This window comes from Ovis aries, chromosome 5 (assembly GCF_016772045.2).
Source record: "Ovis aries strain OAR_USU_Benz2616 breed Rambouillet chromosome 5, ARS-UI_Ramb_v3.0, whole genome shotgun sequence".
NCBI classification, from domain to species: domain Eukaryota; kingdom Metazoa; phylum Chordata; class Mammalia; order Artiodactyla; family Bovidae; genus Ovis; species Ovis aries.
The window spans coordinates 17,108,873-17,136,580 of NC_056058.1; the positions used below are offsets into that span (position 1 = coordinate 17,108,873).

Sequence of the window (27,708 nt, forward strand, 5' to 3'; positions counted from 1 at the left end):
TTCCAAGGAGTAAGCGTCTTTTAATTTCATGGCTGCAATCACCATCTACGGTGATTTTGGAGCCCCCCAAAATAAAGTCTGACACTTGTGTCCACTGTTTTCCCATCTATTTCCCATGAAGTGATGGAACCAGATGCCATGATCTTAGTTTTCTGAATGTTGAGCTTTAAGCCAACTTTTTCACTCTCCACTTTCACTTTCATCAAGAGGCTTTTGAGTTCCTCTTCACTTTCTGCCATGAGGGTGGTGTCATCTGCATATCTGAGGTGATTGATACTTCTCCCAGCAATCTTGATTTAAGCTTGTGCTTCTTCCAGTCCAGCGTTTCTCATGATAGAAGTTTCTCTGCATAGAAGTTAAATAAGCAGGGTGACAGTAGACAGCCTTGACGTACTCCTTTTCCTATTTGGAACCAGTCTGTTGTTCCATGTTCAGTTCTAACTGTTGCTTCCCGACCTGCATACAGATTTCTCAAGAGGCAGGTCAGGTGGTCTGGTATTCCCTCGGCTTACTCAGCTGTAAAATGAGGTGATAAAGGGACACCAAGTGTTGTGAGGACTGAGTGGCACGATACAGGTCAGGGCAAGTTGCTCATAATGCTAGATGGGGCCGGCTCCATCACCCTTGTTCGGAGGGGTCGGGATGGAGTGGTGGCGCCTGACAGAAGGAGGCCTCACGCAATGATCTCTGAGTTCTCACAGCCTCGATTGGGTAAGGAAAGGGGACCCTAGGATCATCTCCCATCGCCCAGTTCCCAGGGTCCCAGACGGGGAAGGGGCTCTCCTGGGCTGGCTCCGGGGTCGTACGGGTGTTGCCAGCTGGGTGTACAGTTGGGAGGGCGCCCTAGTTCAGCCTTTCCTGGACTTCACTTGTGGCTCCAACGTCCCAAGCCGGGCGAGGGGCGTGGCCTGGCGGCAGGCGGCTCCCAACAAGATTGGTCCTCCGACCCGTCACTCCCGGGCGCCCGCCCCCAAATATAAACGCTGGTCTTGGTCCGGCCCAGGACGGTTTTGGAGCTGGCTTTGAAGTAGTGGCGGCTGTGCCCTGGACGTCCCGCTGACCGCGGTGAGAGGCCAGGGGCCCCGATTGAGGTGGGGGCAGGGTCCGCTGAGTCCTGGGGTGCCCTAAGGGAGGTAGGGACAGGGAGGGCCTTCCTGGGGACTCTGCTTGTCTCCGCGGCCTGGAGAGGGGTCAGCCTGGACTGAGCACTCTTCCCTCCTCAGAGAAATTAAACTTCTGGAACAGGCTTCGACGTTCAGACTTTCTTCTCTCAATATCTAGGACTTTGGCGGGGGGGGAGGTGCACGAAAGAACACCCTAGAAGTGGCAGCATGGGGCGGGGGTCCAAGTTCCCCGTCCCAAACCACATCCTCCTGCATTGCTGACGCACTTTGGAGACAAGCCGTAGCCCATTCCGCGTAGAAATTCCCCCCCAACCCCGACCAGGGGAGCAATCCCTCTGCCTAGCAAAGCCCCTTCCTCTCCAAATGGTTTTGCCGCCTGGGGACTTGGCCCCTCCCTTGCCCTCCTTCTGGCACCCCAGCTGACTCTGGGAGGGTCTGGGGCCAATCCCGCCCCCTTTTCCTGAGTGGTGTGGCCAGTGGATTGCACAAAGTGGCGGTGGGAAGGCCTACCCTTTATCTGAGTCCTTGGGACGTTTGTAAAACCAGAGCCAAGGCTTGGGTTCCTTCTCGGGAGAACTCTGGAAGTTGGATCTTAGCATATCCTGGCTGCAGTTGGACAGCTGCGTGACTCCAGTTTCAGCCAGTTCTTGCTCTCACAGCTGAGGCCCGCTGCAGGCAGGTTGCTGACCCCCAAGGACTTTTATGGGGCAGGGGGGTGTGATATCTGCAATGGCCGTCCTTGGTTAAACCGATTCCAGAGGGACTGGATGTACAAAACGGATGGGAGGGAGGACCTGTGTGCCGTCCAGCTGAACTCAGACTCTGGGGAGGATGAGGGGGAGAACAGGAGTCAGGTGATGATCACCCGGGTGGATGTGCCTTCTCTCCCCACTTCCCCTGTGGGGGACCTTTGTACCAAGCAGAAGCTCAATCCTGGCTGGTTTCACCAGTTTCTGTGTGGAAGACAGAGTGGTGTGAAATGGATCCGTTTCCTGAGCGCCTGCTACATGCCAGGTCCCAAGCTAAGTGCGCACGCGCAATCTCTCCTCCAATCCGCAGGGACTCTGTGCTAGGAATGGTTACCTCCATTTCATAGATGTGGGAAGTGAGGCTCCAAGAACGGGTGTTGCCTTCCTAAGCTCCCACAGCCAGCAAGTTGCAGAGCTGGGATTAGAACCCAGTTTGGACACCAGAACTGGTGCTCTCAAAACATGGGTTTGCCGGGTTCCACTCTTGTGTGTGCACGCTAAGTCGCTTCAGTCACGTCCAACTCTTTGTGACCCCATGGACTGTAGCCTGTCAGGCTCCTCCCTCCATGGGATTCTCCAGGCAGGAATACTGGAGTGGGCTGCCATTTCCTTCTCCAGGGGATCTTCCCGACCCAGGGTTCGAACCCTCCTCTCTCATGTCTCCTGCCTTGGCAGGCAGGGTCTTTACCTACTTCCCAGGTTCTGAGAAGCCTGGGTTCCACTTCGGGAATGGCAAACACAATGTCTGGAAGAAAATGCTCAGACTCGAGGTCAGGGGTTCACCAGAGGCTTCTAGAATGACCCTGGGGGTCATTCATTGTGAGGGGACTTCTCTGGCCGTCCAGTGGTTAAGACTCTGAGCTTCCACTGCAGGTGGGGCACAGGTTTGATCCCTGGTCAGGGAACATGCCATGTGGTATGACCAAAAAAAAAAAAAGAAGCACTTGGAGAACCAGCCTTAAGGAAGGGTTAGCCCCATTTTACAGATAAGAGGACTGAGGTTATCAGGTTATCAGGTTATGAGGTTATCAGCTCCCTGCCCACTTGCCCAGCATAGGTGGGGCTGGGACTCCTGAAATGTAATCTGACGAGGCTCTAGTTTTTCCACCTGGCCAGGAAAGTGGAGCACCTGCGGCTGCTGTCATGCCTGCAAATATGTGCATTAGATTCACGCAGGGAACCTCTCTTTTGATTTCCCCATGTCCCTGAAACTGACATGACGGACCTGCACTGGGGCCAGGCATGGTCTCTCTAGCTTTTTTTTTCAATGTTATTTTTTTGTTTGAACAGATAGTATTATCTACTTGGCTCACAAGTCAGAGGCTTGCCCCAGCTACAATGATCTTTCTTCCTGTGTCTCTTTAAAGATTTATAAGCAAAAACTTTAGCTCCACTCACACCTTTGGTCTCTTATCAATATCTTGTGTTAGTCGCTCAGTAGTGTCCGACTCTTTTGCGACCCCAAGGACTGTAGCCCACCAGGCTCCTCTGTCCATGGATTCTCCAGGGAAGAATACTAGAGAGGGTAGCCATTCCCTTTTCCACGGCATCTTCCCAGACATGGGCTGTGTCAATTATGCGTGAGTTTTACAGTCTTCAGCCACTGCCCTGGGCTACCATTGTTATCTATCTTTATTGCCCTTCTTTTCAGCAACACCGGTACGCACATCTCTGTCCACGTGGCAGTACCAGTATGGGACTGTCCCCGAAGTGAGGTTTCTGGGTCAAAGGGAAGATGTCTTGAAACCCAGTAGTAACTGACAACTTGCCAACTCCAGGGGTTTTGCACCATAGTACTGATACAGGTGGGGCTTCCCAGGGGACTCAGCAGTAAAGAATCCACACGCCAATGCAGGAGACTTGATCCCTGCGTGGGGAAGATCCCCTGGAGAAGGAAATGGCAACCTACTCCAGTGTTCTTGCCTGGGAAATCCCACGGACAGAGGAGCCTGGTGGGATACAGTCCACAGGGTCACAAAGAGTCGGACACAACTGAGTGACTAAACTCAGATACAGGTGAGCCCTTGGAGGGCTGTGCGCAGACCTTGCCCTTGAAGTTGTGGCCCCAAGACCAGCTGCTCGAGCAGCAGCTGGGAGCTTGTTGGAAATGCAGACTTCTGACCTGATGAGTCAGCACCATTTTGAACAGGCTTACAAGGGCATGTAGTTGATCTAGAGGCAGAGTTCTAGGAAACTGGAGGGGTGGGGGAGCCCTGAGGGCAGGGGTGAACCTGGACTTGCCCGTGGAGGGAAGCGAGAAGCAGGCTGTGCCCTGACTAGTCCTTCTGTTCACAGCACACGCCTCTGAGAAATGTCCGCTGGCGAGACTGAAGCCGCTGCCAGCACCCAGGTGACGGCAGAGGAACCGGTACAGCAGGTGAGGAAGGCCCGGGATCTGTGGGAGGGCCTTCCCACACGGGGAGCCTTGGCAGAAGGCTGCTGGCAGCACAGGGGGGTCGAGAGACACCCTTCCAAGTGGGTCGAGTTCTAGACCCTAGCAGGTACCCCATTAACAGGTGAAGGTGGGAGAACTTGGGGTTCCCAGGGCTCTTGGGAGAACAGGGGTGCAGCTCTGTTTGAACTGCCTGGCTCCCCCAGCCAGTTCTAATGCACCTATCAGAGTCCTCCTTCTAAGAAAGTCAGTTTCTATTTCCACTTCTTCTCAGTTTAAATAAAATTCCCCCTGCTACTTTTTTTTTTTTTTTGGCCATGCCAGGACTCTTGGGATCTTAGTTCCCCAGCCAGGGATCGAACCTAAGCCCTCAGCAGTGAATGCTAGGCGTCCTAACCACTGAACTGCCAAGGAGTTCCCCAAAGCCCCTTTTAATAAACAGTTTTTTAAAAATAGAAAGTGAAAGTGGCTCAATTGTGTCTGACTCTTTGCGACCCCATGGACCGTAGCCTACCAGGCTCCTCCATCCATGGGGTTTTCTAGGCAAGAATACTGAAGTGGGTTGCCATCTCCTTCTCCAGGAGATCTTCCCAACCCAGGGATTGAACCCGGGTCTCCCACATTGTAGGCAGACGCTTTACCATCTTAACCACCAGGGAAGAGGTATCATTCACACGCCATAATTGGAGAAGGAAATGGCAGCCCACTCCAGCGTTCTTGCCTGGAGAATTCCATAGAGAGAGGAGCCTGATGGGCTACAGTCCTTGGGGTCTCAAAGACTCTGACATGACTAAGTGACTAACAGATGCGTACACACATACCATAAAATTCATCCTTATGAGGACTTCCCTGGCAGTCCAGTGGTTAAGACTCTGCATGCCCACTGCAGGGGGCATAGGTTCAATCCCTGGTGGGGGAGCTAAGATCCCACATGCCCTGTAACAAGGCAAAACAAAAAAAAAAGATGATGAAGCGTTTTTAAAAAGTTTACCCTTATGAAGAGTACTACTTAATGATTATTAGTAAACTACCCATATGCAGCCGTCACCACCACACTGGACGTGTTTCATCTCCCGCCAAAAGAGACCCTGTACCCACCAGCAGTCACTCGTCATTTCTGTTTCTCCTGGGAACCCCTTATCTAGGTTCTGTCTCTGCTGATTTGCTGTTCTGGACATTTCGTATAAATGGAGACATACGCTACAATACCCTTTTGCATCTAGCTCCTCTTACTGAGCGTTATCTGTTTGAGGTCCCTCTGTGTTGTATCGATAGCATCTGTCAGTGCTCTGTCCCCTGACTTTTTTAAAAATTGATTTTTATTGGAGTATTTTGACTTCCCCGGTGCCTCTGTGTAAAGAACCCTCCTGCCAATGCAGGATGCGAGAGACGAGGGTTCGATCCCTAGGTTGGGAATATCCCCTGGAGAAGGAAATGACAACCCACTCCAGTATTCTTGCCTGGAGAATCCTATGGACAGAGGAGCCTGGTGGGCTACCATCCATGGGATCACGAAAGAATCAGACATGACTTAGCGACTAAACAACAACAGCAACAGTTGACTTTTATTAATTCAATTAATAATATAATTTATTAATGCAATGTTGTTCATTTCTGCTGTACAGCAAGGTGAGTCAGTTATACGTATATCTACTGTTTTTTAGATTCTATTTTCATAGGTGATTACAGAATATTGAGTAGAATTCTTTGTGCTATATAGTAGGTCCTTATTAATTTTCTCATTCCTTTTAAAAAATTATGGAAAAATCCACATAACATAAAAATATACTATTTTAACTGTTTTGAAGTGTGCAGGTCAGTGACATTAAGTACATTCACAGTGTACAACCATCATCACTATCTTATTCCAGAACTCTTTCCTCACCCCAAATTGAAACCCCACACCCACTAACAGTCACGCCCGTTCCCCTCTCCCCCAGCCCCTGACAACCACTAACCTGCTTCCTGCCGATGGATTTACCTATTGGACATCTTGTAGAAGCAAAATAAGTAGAATCACGTTTATAAAAATAGAACCTTCTGGGACTTCCCTGGTGGTCTCAGGGCTTTGTGCTTGCACTGTAGAGGGTGAGGATTGGATCCCTGGTCATGGAGTTGAGATTCCACAAGCCACAGGGGACAGCTGAAAAAAAAGTAGAACCTTCTGCGTTAGGTATCATGTAAGTGGAATCACACAGTATTTGTCCTTCTGTGTCTCGCTTATTTCACCGAATATAATGTCCTCAAGGTTCACCCGTGTTGTGTCGGAATTTCCTTTTTAAGGCTGAATCCTGTCCCACTGTGTGCATGGGCCACAGGACACTCGGCTTGCTTCCACGTTTTAGCCGTTGTGAATAAAGCTTCTTTGACCATGGGTATACAGATGTCTCTTTGAGACTCTGCTTTCACTGCTTTTGTCTGTATACCCAGAAGTGGAACTGCTGGATCATATGGTAATTCCATTTTTAGTGTTTTGAGGATCACCATAGTGTTGTCCATAGTGGCGGCGGCATTTTGCTTTCCCGCTAATAGCACACAAGGCCTTCAGTTTCTCCACGTTCCCACCATCGCTTATTAATATCTGTTCACTTGATAGTAGCCATCACAGTGAGCGTGGGGTGTGAGGTGGTATCTCATTGCAGTTTTGACTTGAATTTTCCTAACTAATTGTGATGTGGAGAGTCTTTTCTGCCTGTTAGCCCTTCGAAGGGTATATTTGTGTGTGTGTGTGTGTGTGTGTGTGTGTGTGTGTGTGTGTGTGTGCAGGCTTTTCTCTAGCTGTGGCAACTGGGGGCTTCTCATCGCAGTGGAGCACGGGCTTATTGTGGAGCACGGGCTTTAGGAGGCAGGGCTCAATAGTTTCAGCTCCCGGGCTCTGGAGTACAGGCTATTAGCTGCGGCGCACAGGCTTGGCTGCTCCGTGGCGCGTGGTATCTTCCTGGACCAGGGATGGAAGCTGTACCTCTTGCACCGGCAGGTGAATTCTTTACCACTGAGCCACGAGGGAAGTTCATGGAGGCTATGAATTTTTAAAAACATGCTTTATACCACATTTTCTTTATCCATTCACGAATTCATGGACATTTGGATTTTTTCCATTTCTTGGCCATTGTGAATAGTGCTGGTGAAAACATTCATGTACAAGTCTTATGTGGACATGTGTTTTCCTCTCTCTAGGGTAGACTCATAGAAGCAGCATTGCTGGATTTTGTGGTAAATTTGTGATTAACTTCTGAAGAGACCTCCTGGGCAAATGCTGAAGGAGGACTGCCTGAGTCCAAGGTCCAGCTTTGCCATTGGCTAATTTTGTGACCTTGGATGACTTACTTAGCTTCTTCTTGCCCCAGTTTACCTGTCTGTAAAATTGGAATAATACTCCCAACCTCCTGGGACTGGTGATTGAACAAATTTTACAGGTAGCACCTATGAGACTAAAGTCTTCTGTATGCATCTTCACATGGGTCACCTTTGCAACTCCTTTAGGACAGAAATGAATTCTCATTTTATGGGTCAGGAAACTGAGGCTCACAAGGCCTGTCTGACTACTCAGTTCTGCTCTTGTAGGTTCTGTTCAGTTCAGTCGCTCAGTCGAGTCTGACTCTTTGTGACCCCATGGATCGCAGCACACCAGGCCTCCCTGTCCATCACTAATTCCCGGAGTTCACTCAGCCTCGCGTCCATCGAGTCAGTGATGCCATCCAGCCATCTCATCCTCTCTCGTCCCCTTTTCCTCCTGCCCTCCATCCCTCCCAGCATCAGAGTCTTTTCCAGTGAGTCAACTCTTTGCATGAGGTGGCCAAAGTACTGGAGTTTCAGCTGTAGCATCAGTCCTTCCAATGAACACCCAGGACTGATCGCCTTTAGAATGGACTGGTTGGATCTTCTTGCAGTCCAAGGGACTCTCAAGAGTCTTCTCCAACACCACAGTTCAAAAGCATCAATTCTTCGGCGCTCAGCTTTCTTCACAGTCCAACTCTCACATCCATACATGACCACTGGAAAAACCATAGCCTTGACTAGATGGACCTTTGTTGGCAAAGTAATGTCTCTGCTTTTGAATATGCTGTCTAGGTTGGTCATAACTTTTCTTCCAAGGAGTAAGCGTCTTTTAATGTCTGCAGTGATTCTGGAGCCCCGAAAAATAAAGTCTGACACTGTTTCCACTGTTTCCCCATCTATTTGCCATGAAGTGATGGGACCAGATGCCATGATCTTCGTTTTCTGAATGTTGAGCTTTAAGCCAACTCTTTCACTCTCCTCTTTCACTTTCTTGTAAGTTAAGAATGGCTGTATTCAATACATAAATGAATGGGAATAGCCATGTGCCAATAAAACTTTATTTATGAAAACCAGGTAGCATGGGATACCATACCATGAAACAGTGAGGCACTGACATGCAGCGCAGTGTGGACGAAGCTTGAAGGCATGTTCAGTGAGGGAAACCAGGCACAGAAGGACAGGTACTGTCTAATCCCACTCACAAGAGTCCTTAGAGGAGTCAAATCCATAGAGACACGTAGATGGTAGGGCCAGGGGCTAAGAGAGGGGAATCAGTGTTTCAAGGGGACAGAGTTTCAGTTTAAGAAGCTGAGAATCTGGAGATAGATGCTGGCAACGGTTGCACAGCAGTGTAAGTATACTTAGTGCTACTGAGCTGTGCACGTAATTATTTAAATGGTAAATTTTATGTGTATTTTACCACAATTTTTTAAAAAAGGAGTGAAGCGCTGGCACACGCGACTACATGGAGGAACCTTGAAAATATCACTGTGCGAAAGAGGCCAGACGCAAAAGGCCACGTGTGCTTCCATTTTTCTGGGAGGCGTCCTGAACAGGCACAAATCCAGGGTCAGAAAGTAGAGTCATGGTTACCAGGGGCCGGTAGGCAAGGGTGTGACAGTCAGTGACAGCAAGTTTCTTTTGCGAGTGATCAATAAGTTCTGAAATTAGACAGAGTTACTCAACCTTGTGAACACACTAAAACCCTCTGAATCGTGCATTTCAAAATGGTGAAATTCTCTGACGTTTGAACTAGATTCCAATAATGCTGTTAGAAAAAAGAAAAAAACATAGGCAAAAGGAAAAGCAGGTAGTGGGCTGGCCCTGGGGTGGGGGGTTGGGGGCATAGTTTACTGACGTCAGTTTTAGATCTGAGCTCCAGGACAGTGGGGTTCTCATGTCTTGTCACCGCCTGGCACACTGTGGGTGTCAAGGTCATGTTCAAACAAGTGAGCTGCCAGGCCGAGACAGAGGAAGCGCCTGGCGGAACCAGGGAGTTCCTGGCTTGTGCAACCAAATGAGTGCAGAGGGAGGGGAGACGAGCCACGACCGTGGCCTGAGCCTCTCTGCCCATAGCCCAGCGTGGTGGACCGCGTGGCCGGCATGCCCCTCATCAGCTCCACCTGCAACATGGTGTCCGCCGCCTACACATCCACCAAGGAGAGCCACCCCCACGTCAAGACTGTCTGCGACGCGGCCGAGAAGGGGGTGAAGACCCTCACGGCTGCCGCAGTCAGTGGGGCCCAGCCCATCCTGTCCAAGCTGGAACCCCAGCGTGAGTGAAGCATGGGAGCCCATGGACCGTCCACTCCGGCCTATTTCCGGGTGGGGGAGGCGGGGCAGTGTCTGTGGACTCTCCTAGAGACCCCGAGGGATGTACATGCACAGTAACCATCAGCTGTCTATCGCCCCCACCCCCATCCCCACCCCCACAGTCACCTCGGCCAGTGAATACGCCCACAGAGGGCTGGACAAACTGGAGGAGAATCTGCCCATCCTGCAGCAGCCGCCGGAGAAGGTGACTAACCCCCTCCGTGAGGGGCGGGGTGGGGAGGATGCTCTGCTAAGACTGGGGGCCTACCTGGGTAGGGAGTCTGTGGTCTCAGCTTAACCCATAGCAGACAAATGTGACTGCATTTATTCTCCCACCCTCTCCCCATTGGGCAGCTGGAGGAACATTCTGAACACCAGCCAGGTATGCCCAAAGCCCCCTCGGGTCTTCCACCTTGCCTGGAGCAAAAGCCAGAATGTTTCTGGTGGTCCCACCTGGTCTAGCTCCACTGCCTCCTGACCTTCTACGCCCACCTCAGTTGCTCCATTCTGTCCGTGCTGGCCTCCATCCTCCAGTTCAGTCACATTAGTGCCCACATGTTCGGGACAGGGTGATGGATATAGAGCCCTTGCCTTCATGGAACTTTCATCTTGGGGAGGCAGGGAAAAGCAGAGACAGTGAACACACCCGTCTCAGAGCTGCCTCAGGACCTTTGCACATGCCATTCCTTCTCTGTGGACCAGGCTGCCGGGTCTCTGAACTTTCTCTGCACATCCTCTTTCTCTGCACCATCCAGTATGGAAACCAACAACCATATGTGGGTGTTGGGCCCTTAGAAGGTGGCCAGTATGACTGAGGAACTCAGTTACTAATTTTAATTATTTTAAATTTTATTTTTTATTTAATCTACTTTGGATTTTTTGATGTGGACCGTCTTTAAAGTTTTTATTGAATTTGTTAGTCTTGCTTCTATTTTATGATTTGGTTTTCTGGCCCCAAGGCATGTAGACAGACTGGATTAGGATCCACTATGATGGCCTCATTTTACCTTAATTACTGCCTTAAAGTTCTCATCACTAAATATGGTCACATTCTGAAGTCCTGGGGGCTTCAGTACCCTTTAGCCCATAACACCATGCGAAGAAGTGGAGGCCCAGAGAGGTCAAGTGATTTGCCTGAGGATACACAGCTAGGATATATCAAGCAAAGGACTCTTAACTGGGCCATCCAGCCCCAGAGCATGTGATCTTAACTGCTCTTACCCTTCAGGGTCACCCGGGAGCTGGAGTGCCTCCCTCCAGCCCACCCCTTCTAGAGGTGCAGGGGTCGGGGCACCCAGGTACGAGGGGAGAAGGGAGATGCTGATGTTGGCCCTTCTTGTAGGTCCTGGAAGACACCAAGGAGCTTGTGTCATCCAAGGTGTCAGGGGCCCGACAGGCTGTGTCCAGCACAGTGTCCAGTGCCAAGGACACTGTGGCCTCCCGAGTCACCGAGGCAGTGGACGTCACCCGGGGTGCTGTGCAGAGCGGCGTAGACTTGACCAAGTCCATGGTGGCCAGTGGCGTCCACTCGGTCGTGGGCTCCCGTGTGGGCCAGATGGTGCTGAGCGGGGTGGACACAGTGCTGGGCAAGTCGGAGGAGTGGGTGGACAACCACCTGCCCATGACGGACGCTGAGCTCGGTGAGTGCAGGCCTTGACTCTGGGGCCCCTCCCCAGACCATCTGATATGGGGCCCTCCTAGCCACCTGGAGTCTGTCCCTCACAGGCTGTTGTCTGGTCCCTGCCCCCTCTCCCCTTCTGTCTTAGCCCACCTCAGTCAGCTTGGTTCCTCTGCCCTGGCTCATGGTATCTGTCCTCCCTGAAGCAGCCTCCAGAGGGCGCCTGTGAGCACTCAAGTCAGGCCCCTCCTCTCCCTGCAGCCCTCCAGGGCTCCCATCTCCCTGTTGGTAACAGCCTCAGTCCTCCTGGAAGTTCCCTTGTACTTACCCACCTGCCCTCATTCATTCTGCTCCAGCCTCACTGGCCTCCTTGCCCATCCTTGACCATGTTCCCACACCGGGGCCTTTGCACTGGCCTTTTCTTCTACCAGAAACCCTTACATGACGTCTAGATGCCTCGTTCCCTTCCACCTCCAGCTTTGTGCTCACATGCCACACACCCCCATAAGACCTCTAAAATCACACCATTCCTTGTTCATACTGTGTCCTGAAACCTCAGCTTGGCTCTGATTTTTCTCTAGTCATTGATTCCACAAAGCAGAAGCTGTGTCCCCTGTCTGGTGCCCAGCAGGTGCTCAAGTCCCCGAATAAAATCACTGAAACTCTTCTCTATCATTCCACCCATACCCAGGCATCTATTTGTTTGTTCAAACCCTGAGCACCGGTTATATGCCAAACCTGCTTCCAGGTTCTAGGGATATGTCAGTGAACAAAGTTTTGCCCTCATGGAACCTAAAGGGTACAGAAATTAGATTAAAGGAGATGTTTCTGAGGAGGTGACCTTGCCCTGACGTTTATGAAGCTGTGGTGATGTCTGAGCAGAGAGACCAGGGGACAGGGTTGTGCCTGATGTGTGTGGGAGGAGCAGGGAGGAGGCATGTGTGGCTGGAGCAGAGTGAGCCTGGGAGAGAGAGGGAGGAGGGAAGGGCAGCGAGGGTACAGGAGCAGATGGTGAGCCATGGGAGGACTTGGTCTTTTACCCCTAGGGCGATGGGAACCCTGGAAGGCTGAGAGCAGAGGGGGCGGGGCCTGACTCTGTTCACAGTCGCCCTCTGGTGGCCACTATGGGAAAGACACCGGGGGTGGGAAGCGAAGGAGACAGGTTCAGGTGACCCTGCTGGTCTAGGTGAGCTGTGATGGGGCTGGACCAGATGGTGGCAGGAATAAACCAGGGGTGAAAGTTGAGACAAAGAGGCCAGTCCTACTCATGGTTTCATATACCTATGGCTCGTGGTGTTGGCCTTGGCTCTGCGTTCAAGGCACAGCCATCCTTTGCACACCGTGATGGGGACTTCCAGCCGTACCAGTATTGCACACACCAGTGCCCATGGCAACAAGGGTCCCCGAGGGCCACGTGTACCCAGACCCCACGCTCCATCCAGGGGGAGCAGGGCCAATGATCTCAGGCCCTGCAGCTCCTGGGTTGAGGGTCTCATGTCACTCGGCCTTTGAGTTGTCAAAACTTTACCCTGTATCTCTTGAAGGAAGGGATCCAGCTGATGTCTTCCATCTCGCACACCAAGTTCAGTGCCTGCTGGCCCCTCCTAGTGCTCAGACGGAGTACGATGCAGCTGTGAGTCTTGGTCAGCAGAAGGCAGGGGAAGATGCAGAGTCTGCAGGGAGGCAGGTTGTGAGCCAGGCCTGGGAGCCACTTCAGAGAACAGATCTATCTGACCAGCCTTGAGTTTCTTTCTTTTGTGTCCATCTGCTAAGGATGAACAGCTTTCCTGGTGGCTCAGTGGTAAAGAATTTGCCTGCCAATGCAGGAGACGTGGGTTAGATCCGTGGGTGGGGAAGATCCCTTGGAGGAAGGAATGGCAACCAGCTTCACTAATCTGGCCTGGGAAATCCCATGGACAAAGGAAGCTGGTGGGCTACAGTCCAGGGGATCACAAGGAGTCAGACACGACTTAGTGAATAAACAACAGCAACTAAGGATGAAATCATTGTGCAGAGCAGGGCTTCAGGTGCTGGGAGCCTGTGAGTTAATGTGCCATGTTATAGCTGGGATGCTGCTCATGGGCTCCTGCCAGAACAGCCCTGCTCCCCCCATCTCCTGGGTCTCCCCTTTGCCAAGGGCACCTGCGCCCTCCAGGGGCCCTGCCAGCTTGCTCCCACATGCCTGGACTCTGCCAGACAGTTCAGTTCAGTTGCTCAGTCGTGTCTGACCCTCTGTGACCCCGTGGCCTACAGCACGCCAGGCTTCCCTGTCGGTCACCAACTCCCAGAGCTTGCTCAAACTCAAGTCCATCAAGTTGGTGATACATCCAACCATCTCATCCTCTGTTGTCCCCTCAATCTTTCCCCACATCAGGTCTTTTCCAATGAGTCATTTCTCATTGGTCTTTTCCAGTGAGTCAGTTGCCAGACAACCTTGGCCTAAATAACAAAGCTCCTTTCACTTCTGAGGGCAGAGCTCCAGGGTTCGCAGAGGGCCATGGAGAAGTTGTGACCAATAGCCTGGGTTCAGAATATTGTTGGTTTGGATTTAGTCTTTGCAGACTTGCCTTTGGTCAGGAAAATGGGGCAAGTGTGTTTTTCCCAAGATGCCAACTTTTGTTTTTGTTGCTTCTAAATGTCCTGGGTGTTTAGTATTTTTGTTCAGTTATTTGTTTGTTTTATACATTGTATAATCCTTTTTTTGAAGGTAAAAAAAATTTTATTGAAATATAATTGATTTACAGTTTGTGGTAGTTTCAAGTGTACAGCAAAGTAATTCCATTTTACATACATGCATGAATATATTCTTTTTTAGATTCTTTTCCATTAGAGGAAGAGAATATACTACAGGATATTGAGTATAGTTCCCTTTGCTATAGAGTAGGTCCTCGTTGGTTATCTTTCTCATTTAGTTTTTACTTTTATTTACTTTTAAAAAATTATTTACGTATTTTATTGGGCTGCTCCGGGTCTTGGTTGCAGAATGCAGACCAAATCTTCAGTTTTTGCCGCGGCAGGCAGGCTCTGTACTTGCAGCAGGTAAACTCTCGGTTGCGGTATGTGGGACCCAGCTCCCTGACCAGGGGTTGAACCTGGGCTCCCTGCACTGGGAGCTTGGAGTCTGGACCACTGGACCACCAGGGGGCTTCCTTTTTTTATTTTTAAGTATAACTCTTTTTCAGGGGACTGCATTTTCTTGACAGGCCAGGTGGTAAATAACTTGGGCTTTTGGGGGCCATACAGCCTTTGTTCCAACTATGCAACTCTGTCATTGTAGCCCAGAAGTGTAGTCAGTAGGTAAATGAATGGGTATGACTACATGTCAATAAAGTTTTGTTGACGAAAGTTAGGTGGCATTCAGCCCAGGGGCTGTATTTGCAGACCCTGCTACAGGGCATTTCAAATCCAGATGAGGTTACTTACAAAACTCAGACTTTAAGAGCTACTATATTAAAGTCTACAGGGAGCAGAATAAGATAGGAAAAAACTATCAAGACAGATGGATTTCCATCCTGTTACCTTGTAACTTTACGGGTATTTTCTGGACTAGACAGTCCTAACTTTTCCTTAACTGCTGTGAAGATGGTTCTCTTATGGCTCAGACTTCTCCTCATGGAGAGTCAAGTGTCATGGATAAGAACATGGGGCCTAGCGTCAGATCTTGACTTGTGGAGCCCCAGCTGTGTGACCTTCGGCAAGTCAACTAATCTCTCTGAGCCCCAGTTTCCCCATCTGTAAAAATGGGATGACAGCGCTTCCCTATTAGAACTGTTAAGATTTAACAAGAATACATGTGAGGAACTTGCCTGGTGGTCCAGTAGTTAATAATCCAGGCTTCCAATATAGGGGGCACAGGTTTAATTCCTGGTCGGGGAACTAAGATTCCCGAATGCCACACAGCATGGCCAGAAAAAAAAAAAAAAAAGACAAAATGCATGCAGAGCACCTGCTGCTGCTGCTGCTGCTGAGTCGCTTCAGTCGTGTCCGACTCTGTGCGACCCCATAGACGAAGCCCACCAGGCTCCCCTGTCCCTGGGATTCTCCAGGCAAGAACAGTGGAGTGGGGTGCCATTTCCTTCTCCAATGCATGAAAGTGAAAAGTGAAAGTGAAGTCGCTCAGTCGTGTCTGACCCTCAGCCTACCAGGCTCCTCCATCCATGGGATTTCCAGGCAAGAGTACTGGAGTGGGGTGCCATCGCCTTCTCCAGTGCAGAGCACCTAGAACATTGTAAAAGATTAACCACTATTAATATATGCTAGGACCTATACAGGCAGCATTGACCAACTTTTTTTGTAAAGGATCAGACAATGAATATATTTTAAGAAATATTTATTTATTTATTTGGTTGTACGGGGTCCTAGTTGCAGCACACGAGATCTTTAGTTGAGGCATGCAGACTCTTGGTTGCAGTGTGTGGGATCTAGTTCTGTGACCAGAGATCGAATCCAGGCCTCCTGCATTGGACGCAGAGTCTTAGCCACCGGACCAACCAGGAGTTCCCAGACAATATTTTCATCTCTGCAGGCTAAGAGGCCACATACTCTGCCACTATAGTTTGAAAGCCGCTGTAGACAGCGTATAACGAACATGCACAATTGTATTCACGGGTTGGATCATATAAAACTGGAGGCAGGACAGATACAGTCCAAGGATCGTAGTTCTCAGACCCTCACATTAGTCTAAGGCCTCTTAATCCCAGGATATTTGGCCCCCATCCTACCCATTTCACAGATGAGGAAAAAGCCAAGGCAGGGAGATCCTTTTACACTTGCAGACCGGGGCATAAACTCTGCCTTCACCATGCTTCTCCTGCCTCCCCACCGCAGCCCGCCTCGCCACGTCCCTTGAGGGCTTCGACATTGCCTCGGTGGCCCAGCAGCGCCAGGAGCAGAGCTACTTCGTGCGGCTGGGCTCCCTGTCGGAGAGGCTGCGCCAGCGGGCCTACGAACACTCTCTGGGCAAACTGCAGAACACCAGGCAGAGGGCACAGGAGGCCCTGCACCAGCTGTCACAGACGCTTATCCTGGTGAGGTCCATGGTGAGAGGGTTCGATGGCGAGGGCAGTGGCAAGCAGCATACGCCCCAGTGAGCCCGCCTCAAGCCTGGTGGCTTATTCCTCCCCAGTCTGCATATCTGCTTGGGCCGGCTCGTGCAGTTGCAGTCCTGGTTGAGTTTGCTGGGTACCAAGTACCCCGAGCTGGGCAGCTTAACGCACATTCACTGCCTCACAGGTCTAGGGGCTGAGAGTTCAAGATCCAGATGTCATCAGGGTTGGTTCTTTCTGAGGCCTTGCTCCTTGGCGTGTGGATGGTGTCTTCTCTCTGTGTCCTCACCTGGTCATCCCGTCATACGTCTGTGTACTAACATCCCCCTTAAAAAAAAAATTTCGTTCATTTATTTTCTTTTTGGCCACACTGTGCGTCATGCAGAAGCTTAGTTCCCTCCCCGACCAGCAATTGAACCTGTGCCCGCTGCAGTGGAGCCTCAGAGTCTTAATCACTGCACCACCAGGGAAGTCCACCTAACAGCACCTTTTTATTTAAGGACACCAGTCATATAAAAACGTTGTTGTTGTTCAGTTGCTAAGTCTTGTCCGACTCTTTGTAACCCCATGGACTCTAGCACACCAGGCTTCCCTGTCCTTCACTATCTCCCGGAGTTTGCTCAGATTCATGTCCATTGAGTCAATGATGCCATGCAACCATCTCATCCTCTGTGACCTCAACCTTTCCCAGTGTCAAGGTCTTTTCCATTGAGTCGGCTCTTCACATCACGTGGCCAAAGTATTGGAGCTTCAGCATCAGCATCAGTCCTTCCAATGAATATTCAGGGTTGATTTCTTTTAAGATAGACTGGTTTGATCTCCTTGCAGTCCAAGGGACTCTCAAGAGTCTTCTGCAACACATTTCGAAGGCATCAGTTCTTCAGCACTCAGCCTTTTTTATGGTCCAACTCTCACATCTATGCATGACTACTGGAAAAACCATAGCTTTGACTATATAGACCTTTGTTGGCAAAGTGATGTCTCTGCTTTTTAATATGCTGTTTAGATTCGTCATAGCCTTTATTCCAAGGAGCAAGCATCTTTTAGGTCCACCCTAATGATCTCATTTTAGCTTAATCACTTTGAATACCTGTCTTCAAATGCAGTCACAGCCTAAGATCCTAGGGTTCAGGGCTCCAACCCCTTGGGCTCCCTGTGGATTCCTGCCTCTTCCAGCGTTCCTGTGGATCCCCAGGGCCTCTCCCAGCTTCATTCAAGCCCTGAGACAGCCACCGTCTATCTCCTTCTGCCCCAGATGGAAACCATCAAGCAGGGCGTCGATCAGAAGCTGGTGGAGGGTCAGGAGAAACTACACCAGATGTGGCTTGGCTGGAACCAGAAGCGGCTGCAGGGCCCGGAGGAGGACGCGGCCAAGCCAGAGGTACCTACCTGGGGTGGCACTGGGTGCTTGGGGCCCTGGCTCCCCTCTCCACATACTTTCCCAAGCCTCTCCTCCCATTAACTGCCTTCAGGACCTGATGACATCTCCTCCAGGATGCCTGCCTGGATTTCTACTCTTGGGTGCGTGTATTGCTTCTGAACCACAGGGCACTTGATTGGGATGGGTCTCCACCTGCTGAATTCTAAGCCATGCTTCATTTTCTTGAGTCCTGACTCCTCGGGTTCAACCCCTGGGTCGGGAAGATCCCCTGGAGGAGGAAATGGCAATCCACTCCAGTATTTTTGCCTGGAAAATCCCGTGAACAGAGGCTCTTGGCCGACTACAGTCCATAGGGTCGCAGAGTCAGACACGACCGAGTGAGTGACTCCTCTCCCCCGTCCCAGCGTCCCGTGACATCCTTCATATGTGCCCACCAGGCTCCTCACGACAGCTCCTCGCTAGCACGCTCTGGCCCCTCCAGCCCATGGCAAGCGCTGATCTCTTGAACGAGCTCTGACTTTTGCCACCTGTGGTGCCCCTCATCCAGGCTTTCACTGAGTTGCTGCTTTAAACAATTCTCGTGCCTCATTCTGAACCATAGCCTCTCTGTGTTAGGGACTCTTTTAATATCCTAGCACTGCAGGTTCTCAGCCTAACCTCGCTGGGCCTCAGTTTCCCCATCTGTGAATGGGGTGCAGGACCATCGGCAGGGTCATTAAGGTGAAATGAACATACGTGTTTATAGCAGTATTTGAGTCACAACAGCCACAAAGTGGAACAGCCCAGATGTCCACCAGCAGATGATGCATCACAAAATGTGGTCCTTCCACACACGGGAGTGCCACTCAGCTGTGAAAAGGAGGGGAGCCTGACACTCACTGCCACGTGGACGGACCCTGAGAACAGGATGCTCAGTGAGAGGAGCAGGCACAGAAGGACACACGGGGTGGGATTTCGCTGATGGGAAACGTCCAGAACAGGCCAATCTGTTGACACAGAGAGTGGATGAGTGGTTGCTGGGAGCTGGGAGAGGGGTAAGTGGGGAGGGAGTGTCTTTTTCTTTCTGTGCTTTTTATTTTTTGGTCAAGCCAGAAGGCTTTTGAGATCTTAGTTCCCTGACCAGGGATCAAACCTGTCGACCAGGGATCAAACCTGTGCCCCCGGCAGTGAGAGCTCAGAGTCCTAACCATGGGACCGCCAAGGAATTCCCTTCTTTTTTTTGGAGTTTCTTTTGGGGTGATGGAATGTTCTGAAATTAGATAGAAGGGCTGGTTGCACTACCTGGTGAATGTACTATATATAAAAAAAAATCACTGAATTGTTCACTTAAAAGCGTGAGTTTCCTGGTATATGAGTTATTTTACACACACATTGACACATAAGGCACATAGTGTTAAAAAAATGATGTTTCTAAAGATATTGTGAGTGTCTCTGTAAAACTGTTGCTCATTCAGACCCTAACCACTTAAAACCATCTCCCCCAACGCCCCAACTGCTGAAGAGAAAATAGATACTGATCCTGGCAGCACCTCCTGGCCAGGTTCAAAGCCAGAGTCCTCAGCTGACCAGGCTCAGGACAGCCTAGGGTCCCTACCTGCTTTGATTTCCTCCCCAGACTCAGGAATTTTCAAGGACTTGTATCTCAACTATGGTCTCCCCAACTGCTTACATCTTCTCCCTCAAAAGTTCTTCCAGACCTTCTCATTAAAAAAAAAAAAAAACCACACTTTTTCAAAAACAAATTTATTGAGGTGTACAATTCAGTATCTTGGACTTTAAAAAAAGTTTTGAGGGAATTCCCTGGTGGTCCAGTATGTTAAGGACTCAGGACTTTCGCTGCTGTGGCCCCGGTTCAATCCCTGGTTCAGGGAACTAAGATCCCACATACTGTACGGTGAGACCAGAATTAAATAAAGAAGTTTTGAGATATAATTCGCATACTGTACAACTGACCCATTTAAAGTGTACAATTTAGTGGCTTTTTCTATATTCACAGGTTGTATGACTATGAACTGTGTTAATAATTCAGAGCATTTGCATCACCCCAAGAGGAGACTGTCTCCCCAGTATCACAGCAGCCAGTCTCTGTCTTCCTCCATGCCCTGGAAACCGCAAATGTACTTTGTCTCTGTGGATGTTTCGTATCAGCGGAATCATAGGCCCTGTGGCCCTCTGTGTCTGGCTTCTCTCACTGAGCATCATATCCTTGAGGTCCGTCCACGTGGCAGCAAGTGTCAGGGCCTTGCCCCTTTATATGGCGGAAGAACGTCACGGTGTGTGAATGGACCACATTCTGTGTCCCCGTTTGCCAGCAGATGGGCATTTGGGTTGCTTCCGCTTTCAGCGGCTGTGAATAACACCCCTTTGAGCATTTGTGTACCAGTCTTGGCACAGACATGCATTTTCTTTTCTCTCGGGCGGAAGTCTAGGGGGTGGAATTGCTGAGTCAAGTGCTTACTTAGGCTTACAGTTTACCATTTTGAGGAACTGTCAGACCGTCTCCCAAAGTGACTGCTGCGCTCCAATATATGAGGGTTCCAATTTCTTCCCATCCTCGCCAGGGCCTGTTCGATCTTGTTTTTTCAAATTTATTTGGCTGTTCCAGGGCTTAGTTGTGGCATTCAGGATCTTGAGTTGCAACATTCAGGATCTAGTTCCCTGACCAGGAATGGAACACGGACCCCGTGTACTGGGAGCATGGAGTCTCAACCACTGGGCCACCAGGGAAGTCCCATATGTGTCTTGTTTTTCGGCTGTGCTGGGTGTTTGTTGTTGCACGGACTTTCCCTAGCTGCAGCAAGTGGGAGCTATTCTTTGTTTTGGTGCACAGGGCTCTTTCTGCGGTGGCTGCTTTTGTTGCAGAGTACAGGCTCCGGGGTGCACAGGCTTGGTTGCCCTGAGGCATGTGGGAACCTTCCCAGACCAGGAATTAAACCGGTGTCCGCTGCTTTGGCAGGCAGTTTCTTAACCACTGGACCATCAGGGAAGCCCCCATATCCGTCTTTTTTGACCCAAACCATCCTAGTGTGGGTGAGGCGTGTCTCATCGTGGGTTTGAGCCACACTTCCCTGATGCCTAATGAGGCTGAACATCTTTTCATGTGCTTATTGTTCTGTGTATCTTCTTCGAAAATATCTCTGTGCCTGTTTTTCAATTTGACCAGCAATTATCTGGCACAGTTTGAAACTCAAAGCGCTGGTATTCTGAGCCTCCGTGCCCTAGGGAAAGGCTTTCCCCAAGGTGGGTGGAATACCCCCATTTCCTCTTTCCTGGTCTTTGGGTCCTGTTGTTGTTCAGTCGTGTCAAAAGTCGTGTCTGACTTTTTGCCACCCTGTGGACTGTAGCCTTCCAGTCTTCTCTGTCCATGGGATTTTCTCAGGCAAGAATACTGCAGTGGGTTGCCATTTCCTTCTCCAGGGCATCTTCCCGAACCAGGGATCGAACCCACATCTCCTGCATTGACAGGTGGATTCTTTACCGCTGAGCCACCTGGGAAGCTTCTTGAGTCCTGTTACCCCCAAAGAAAAGGGTCTTGATGTCACGCCCCCACCCGCCCCTTCTCAGCAGGTCGAGTCTCAGACACTCGCCATGTTCCGTGACATCACCCAGCAGCTCCAGACCACCTGTGCTTCGCTGGGCTCCAGCCTCCAGGGTCTGCCCGCCCACATCAAGGATCAGGCGCTACAGGCTCGCCAGCAGGTAGAGGACCTCCAAGCCACCTTCTCTGGCATCCACTCCTTCCAGGATCTGTCCAGCAGCGTCCTGACACGGAGCCGTGAGCAGGTGGCCAGGGCCCGAGAGGCCCTGGACCACTTGGTGGAGTATGTGGCCCAGAACACACCCATCACGTGGCTGGTGGGCCCCTTCGCCCCCGGAGTCGTCGAGAAAGCTCCAGAAAAGAAGAAATAGGGGAGGCTGGAGGAGGGCTCAGAGGGCTCCAGGCTTCTCCCAGGGGCTGGCGAGTGACAGGGGACCCCTCACTGGGAACGCACCTCAGGAAGCTGAGGTTCTCAAATCTGACCTGTCCCTCATCCTCTCCATGCTTGGAGGAAGCGTGTCCTGAGCATCACATCTGTCATCAGGACAAGAGTTCCAGGGAAAAAAATGGTTTTTCTAGAGGGTTCCAAATTTTTCTTCTTCCTTAAAAACCAGGAATATAGTTCTTACATCCCACACCCTTTTTCTACATTGAGGCCCCTGGATATCAGCCTGAAGCTAGTGGACTTGGACCTCTGGGAGGTGGGCCTCTTAGGGGTGAGATGGGGGCAGGGCAGCTGACAGTCTGGAGCAGGAGGGAGCTCAGGCCTGCCCAGCGAGCCCTGGGTGCGGGAGGCTTCAGTGCTGCCTTAATAAATTTTACCTGCAAAGTCCAGGCCTCATATATATGTGTATATGTGTGTGTGTGGTTTTTTTATTTTTCAGCAGCTGCACAACTCTGGAGTCTCTGTATGGCCTTCTTGGGCTGTGAGGGGTCTTTCATCTCCCCCCTACTCACCTGCCAGAGTCTTGCCCCCGTTGTCACATCCCAGGCAGCCAGAGGAAGGGAGAAGCCTACCACTTTTCCTGTGCTGGGCCTTCTCAGGCGTGTGGGGGAACTGTGTGACCCCCGAAAGATGCTGATGACCCGATTTCTCACCTGGCAAAGGAGACTTTACAAATGGGATTCAATTAACACATTACTGACCGGACATATTAATGTCTTTTTTCACCTGAACGGTATTGACTGGAGACGTATCAGTATGTTTCTAGAGAATGATCCCGTTACCTGGTGGCTCAGGTGGTAAAGAATCCACCTGCCAATGCAGGGGACACGGGTTTGATCCCTAGGTCTGGAAGATCCCCTGGAGAATGAAATGGCAACCCACTCCAGTGTTCTTGCCTGGAGAATCTCATGGACAGAGGAGCCTGGCAGACTACAGACCCTGGGGTCATAAAGAGTCAGACACGACTGAGCAACTAACACACACACACATACACACACATATAACATATATGCATATAAATTATATAAAAGACTCCAGACTTCTGACCCCTAGAACCGTCAGATGATAACATGTGCGGTTTCCAGCCGCTGTGTTTGTGGCCGTTTGTTACAGCAGACTCAGGGAACTTGTCCTGGCTTTGAGGAGTTCAAGGTTGCCAGTTTGGGGTTTCCAAAATTTCTATCCATTTCTGGGACTGGCCGTGTTCCCACTGCTGTGCTAATGTTTGCTTACAGAGAAAACACAGCAACCAAATTCTCCACCCACTTTGGCCCAGGGCCATTCTGTACACTTCACATAAAAACCTTTTTGGTCTTGTGCTTTATTTCATTAATTTTTTTCGGCTGTGCCATGTGGCATGTGGGATCTTAGTTCCCCTGCTGGGGGTCGAACTCGGGCACCCTGCATTGGGAGTGTGAAATCTTGACTACTGGCCTGCCAGGGAAGTCCCTGGTATTGAGCTTTATAGATGGAGCACGCAGCGGGGAAGGATCCGCCTACTCTCAGCCGTGTTGGTGATGGCAAGACGTTGTGCTCATTCTGTTTATGATGTGCTCTCAAGGGCTCGTCATCCTGGGCTGGCCTGGCCATGCTGGGCTCCAGCTTGGTGATGGGGCGTGGGTCCACTGGCCAGCTCCTTGGTCCCTGCTGTGTGACCCTGGGTGGGGTCTTTTGCCTCTCTAGCCCTCAGTTTCATTGATAACCAGCTCAGTGCAGTTCTGTGCAAAGATTCTGTGGCGTGGTGTACTTAAAGATCCTAAGGTCAGGACCTCCCTGGTGGTCCAGTGTTTAAGACCTTCATCTTGCAACGCAGGAGGTGCATTGCACCTGCATGGTTCAATCCCTGGTTAAGGAGCTAAGATCCCACCTTATGGCCAGAAAAACACCAAAACATAAAACAGAAGCAGTGTTGTAACAAATTCAATAAAGACTTTTAAAAATGATTCACATCAGGGCCTTCCCTGGTGGCTCAGTGGTAAAGAATCTGCCTGCCAATGCAGGAGACAGGGGTTTGATCCCTGATCCAGGAAGATTCCACATGCCACAACTACTGAGCCTGCGCTCCGGAGCCCTCGAGCTACAACCACTGAAGCCCAGATACCCTAGAGCCCATGCTCTGCAACAAGAGAAGCTACTGTAGTGAGAGGCCGGTGCGCTGCAACTAGAGGGTGGCCCCTGCTCAGCACAAACAGAAAAGCCTGAGCAGCAAAGGAGACCCCGTGCAGCCAGAAATAAATAAAGTTACATTAATAGAACAGTGTTGCATTGGGTATTTGAAAGTTGCTGAGAGTAGGTCTTAAAGTTCTCATCATAAGAAAAGAAAAATGTTTACCTGTGTGAGGTGATAGATGTTACCTGGATGTATTGTGGTCCTTTCACGATATATTCAATATATTATTGCGTGTGTTAGCCACTCAGTCTTGTCCAACTCTTTGTGACCCCATGAACTGTAGCCCACCAGGCTCCTCTGTCCATGGAATTCTCCAGGCAAGAATACTGCAGTGGGTTGCCATTTCCTTCTCCAGGGGATCTTCCCAACCCAGGGATCAAACCCGGGTCTCTGGCATTGCAGGCAGATTTTCTACCATCTGAGCCACCAGGGAAGCCCAATATATACATACATCAAATCGTTATGTTGTACACCTAAGTTTAATGCTCTATTGTACATCAATTATTTTTCAAAAATAAAAAAAAACAAAAGATTAAACATTTTGGGGTAGTAGTAAGAAAAAGAACGCATAAAAATAAATTCAAAATTAGATGCCATGGAAAATTTGCCTGTCAACTCTCAGAAATGAATACTTGCTGTGTGTCAGGCAGTGTGGTAAAATGATTTAGAGTAAAAGTCTGCAAACCAGCCCGAGGGCCAATACTATTCAAAGAATTTGTCTGTTGGCATGACTCACAAGCTAAGAATCTGTACATGTTTAAAGCAAAATTACACAACGGACACCTCCTGTATCCTGAAAAGCTGAAAAGACTTACTATCTAACCCTTTACAGGAATAGCTTGCCAACCTGCTTGAGACCACCATACTGGCCTTCTTCCCATTCCATCTTACTGCTTAGACTTAACTTTCTCCCAGTACGTAAAGATGGGAACAAGGATGAAGTACTGATATTCACAAGGACGTGGTTGAAACTCACAGGCATGATGCTGAGGGAAAGAAGGCAGATGCAAACACACCCACACACTGGTTCTCTTTTGATGACGTTTCAACATCAAAACTAAAGCTATGATGAGAGAAACCAGGCGGGCGGTTGTCCTGTGGGTAGGGACAAAAAGGGGGCCCTCGGAGACTTGTAGCGGTTGGAATCACCTCTAATGTATCTCAGTAAGGAAGTTGGTTACAGGAGTGTGTGAAATATGAACGGCTTCCCTGGTGGCTCAGATGGTAAAGAGTCTGGCTGCAAATGTAGAAGACCCAGATTTGATCTCTGGGTCACAAAGAGTGTGTACATGCCCCCAAACCCACTGAGCTGTCCCTTTAAGCTTTATAGACTTTAGTGCTTGTGAATTACACATCAATACAAATTAAGAAAGAGAAAGTAGCATGGTGGTAGAGATGTGGGAAGTAAGCCCTTCTGTTCACTTCCGGGGGGAGTGCAAACAGGGATACACTTTTGGACAAAAAAAATCTCTGGCAGTATTTAGTAAGAGTGAGAGTGTTTCTTCTCCATGTCTGAAAAGATCCAGAAGTTCCTGTTCTTTGCAGTTACCCTAGAAGCTCTTAGAAACCCTTTCAATGAAGTCACCTAGTCTTTTTTTTTTTTTTGGCCCCAGTTCAGTTCAGTTCAGTCACTCAGTTGTGTCTGACTCTTTGCGACCCCATGGACTGCAGCACTGCCAGGCTTCCCTGTCCATCACCGACTCCTGGAGTTTACCCAAACTCATGTCCATTGAATTGGTGATGCCATCCAGCCATCTCATCCTCTGCCATCCCCTTCTCCTCCAGCCTTCAATCTTTCCCAGCATCAGGGTCTTTTCAAATGAGTCAGCTCTCCGCATTAGGTGGCCAAAGTATTGGAGTTTCAGCTTCAGCATCAGTCCTTCCAATGAATATTCAGGGTTAATTTCCTTTAGGATGGACTGGTTTGATCTCCTTGCAGTCCAAGGGACTCTCAAGAGTCTTCTCCAACACCACAGTTCAAAAGCATCAATTCTTTGGCACTCAGCTTTCTTTATAGTCCAACTCTCACATCCATACGTGACTACTGGAAAAACCGTAGCCTTGACTAGACAGACCTTTGTTGGCAAAGTAATGTCTCTGCTTTTGAATATGCTGTCTAGGTTGGTCATAGCTTTTCTTCCAGGGAGCAAGCGTCTTTTAATTTCATGGCTGCAATCACCATCTACAGTGATTTTGGAGCCCCCAAAAATAAAGTCAGCCACTGTTTCCACTGTTTTCCCATCTATTTGCCATGAAGTGATAGAACCGGATGCCATGATCTTAGTTTTCTGAATGTTGAGCTTTAAGCCAACTTTTTCACTCTCCTCTTTCACTTTCATCAAGAGGCTCTTTAGTTCCTCTTCACTCTCTGCCATAAGGGTGGTGTCATCTGCATATCTGAGGTTATTGATATTTCTCCTGGCAATCTTGATTCCAGTTTGTGCTTCCTCCAGCCCAGCGTTTCTCATGATGTACTCTGCATATAAGTTAAATAAGCAGGGTGACAATATACAGTGTTGATGTACTCCTTTCCCAATTTGGAACCAGTCTGTTGTTCCATGTCCAGTTCTAACTGCTGCTTCCTGACCTGCATCTCAAGGGGCAGGTCAGGTGGTCTGGTATTCCCATCGCTTTCAGAATTTTCCAGAGTTTGTTGTGATTCACACAGTCGAATGCTTTGCCATAGTCAATAAAGCAGAAATAGATATTTTTCTGGAACTGTCTTGCTTTTTCAATGATCCAGTGAATGTTGGCAATTTGATCTCTGGTTCCTCTGCCTTTTCTAAAACCAGCTTGAACATCTGGAATGTCACGGTACTGTTGAAGCCTTGGAGAATTTTGAGCATTACTTCACTAGCGTGTGAGATGAGTGCAATTGTGCGGTAGTTTGAGCATTCTTTGGCATTTCCTTTCTTTGGGATGGGAATGAAAACTGACCTTTCCCAGTCCTGTGGCCACTGCTGAGTTTTCCAAATTTGCTGGCATATTGAGTGCAGCACTTTCACAGCATCATCTTTTAGGATTTGAAATGGCTCAACTCTTTTGGCCCTGACCAGAGATCAAACCTGTGCCCCCTTGTGGTGGAAGCATGGACCCAGGGATGCCCCATCACCTAATCCTTTCATCAGTCCCATGAAGCAGGTGCTGTTACCGTGGCTATGTTACAAGGGAAGGAAGCTGAGGCATGGCTCAGAAGACTCGCCCGTGGCCCCGGCTCATAGCTGGCAAGTATCAGAAGGATCTGAACCCAGCACTCACTCAGACTCCCCCACCCCCACCCCCCCACCCCCGCTCTGTGTTCACAGCCACTAATGTATAAGGCGTCCTTGCCTGTTTGCAGGGAACATTGGCAGCGATCAGCTTGTCTGATAACAGCTGCTGTGCTCAGTCGTGTCTGACTCTGCGACCCCATGGACTGGAGCCCCCCAGGCTCCTCTGTCCGTGAGATTCTCCAGGCAAGGATACTGGACTAGATACTGGGTTGCCATTTCCTTCTCCAGGGAACTTCCCTACCCAAGGATGAAACCCGCATTTCCTGCATTGGCAGGCAGAATCTTTACCACTGAACCACCTGGGAAGCCCCTGACAGTGACAGAGGACTCAACATACTGTGATATAGCAATGCTTAATGAGACCGCAACACACTTTAAAAGA

General features: G+C 49.8%; 1 protein-coding gene across 6 annotated transcripts; it reads left to right on the plus strand.

The window, feature by feature from the left end:
- The first annotated feature begins 1,000 nt into the window (after positions 1-1,000).
- On the plus strand, positions 1,001-22,282 carry PLIN3 (perilipin 3). Of its 6 annotated transcripts, none has more exons than XM_042250117.1 (9): positions 1,001-1,091; positions 4,169-4,250; positions 8,619-8,725; positions 9,621-9,819; positions 9,980-10,062; positions 11,200-11,497; positions 16,303-16,502; positions 17,776-17,901; positions 21,466-22,282. In XM_042250117.1, the coding sequence occupies exons 4-9, from the start codon at positions 9,648-9,650 to the stop codon at positions 21,808-21,810; spliced, it is 1,224 nt and encodes a 407-aa protein (XP_042106051.1). In that variant the 5' UTR covers positions 1,001-1,091; positions 4,169-4,250; positions 8,619-8,725; positions 9,621-9,647; the 3' UTR covers positions 21,811-22,282. The 6 variants fall into 6 exon arrangements, with proteins under 6 accessions (XP_042106051.1, XP_042106050.1, XP_027825638.1 ...); XM_042250116.1 differs by having other exon boundaries at positions 1,001-1,065; XM_027969837.2 differs by lacking the exon at positions 8,619-8,725.
- The last annotated feature ends 5,426 nt before the right edge of the window (positions 22,283-27,708 follow it).

Excerpts from the sequence above, each read along its gene's own strand:
- PLIN3 (XM_027969837.2), top strand. The coding sequence starts at position 4,185 with ATGTCCGCTGGCGAGACTGAAGCCGCTGCCAGCACCCAGGTGACGGCA. Across the intron at positions 11,498-16,302 it reads CATGACGGACGCTGAGCTCG|CCCGCCTCGCCACGTCCCTT; the intron begins GTGAGTGCAGGC and ends TCCCCACCGCAG. Across the intron at positions 16,503-17,775 it reads TGTCACAGACGCTTATCCTG|ATGGAAACCATCAAGCAGGG; the intron begins GTGAGGTCCATG and ends CTTCTGCCCCAG.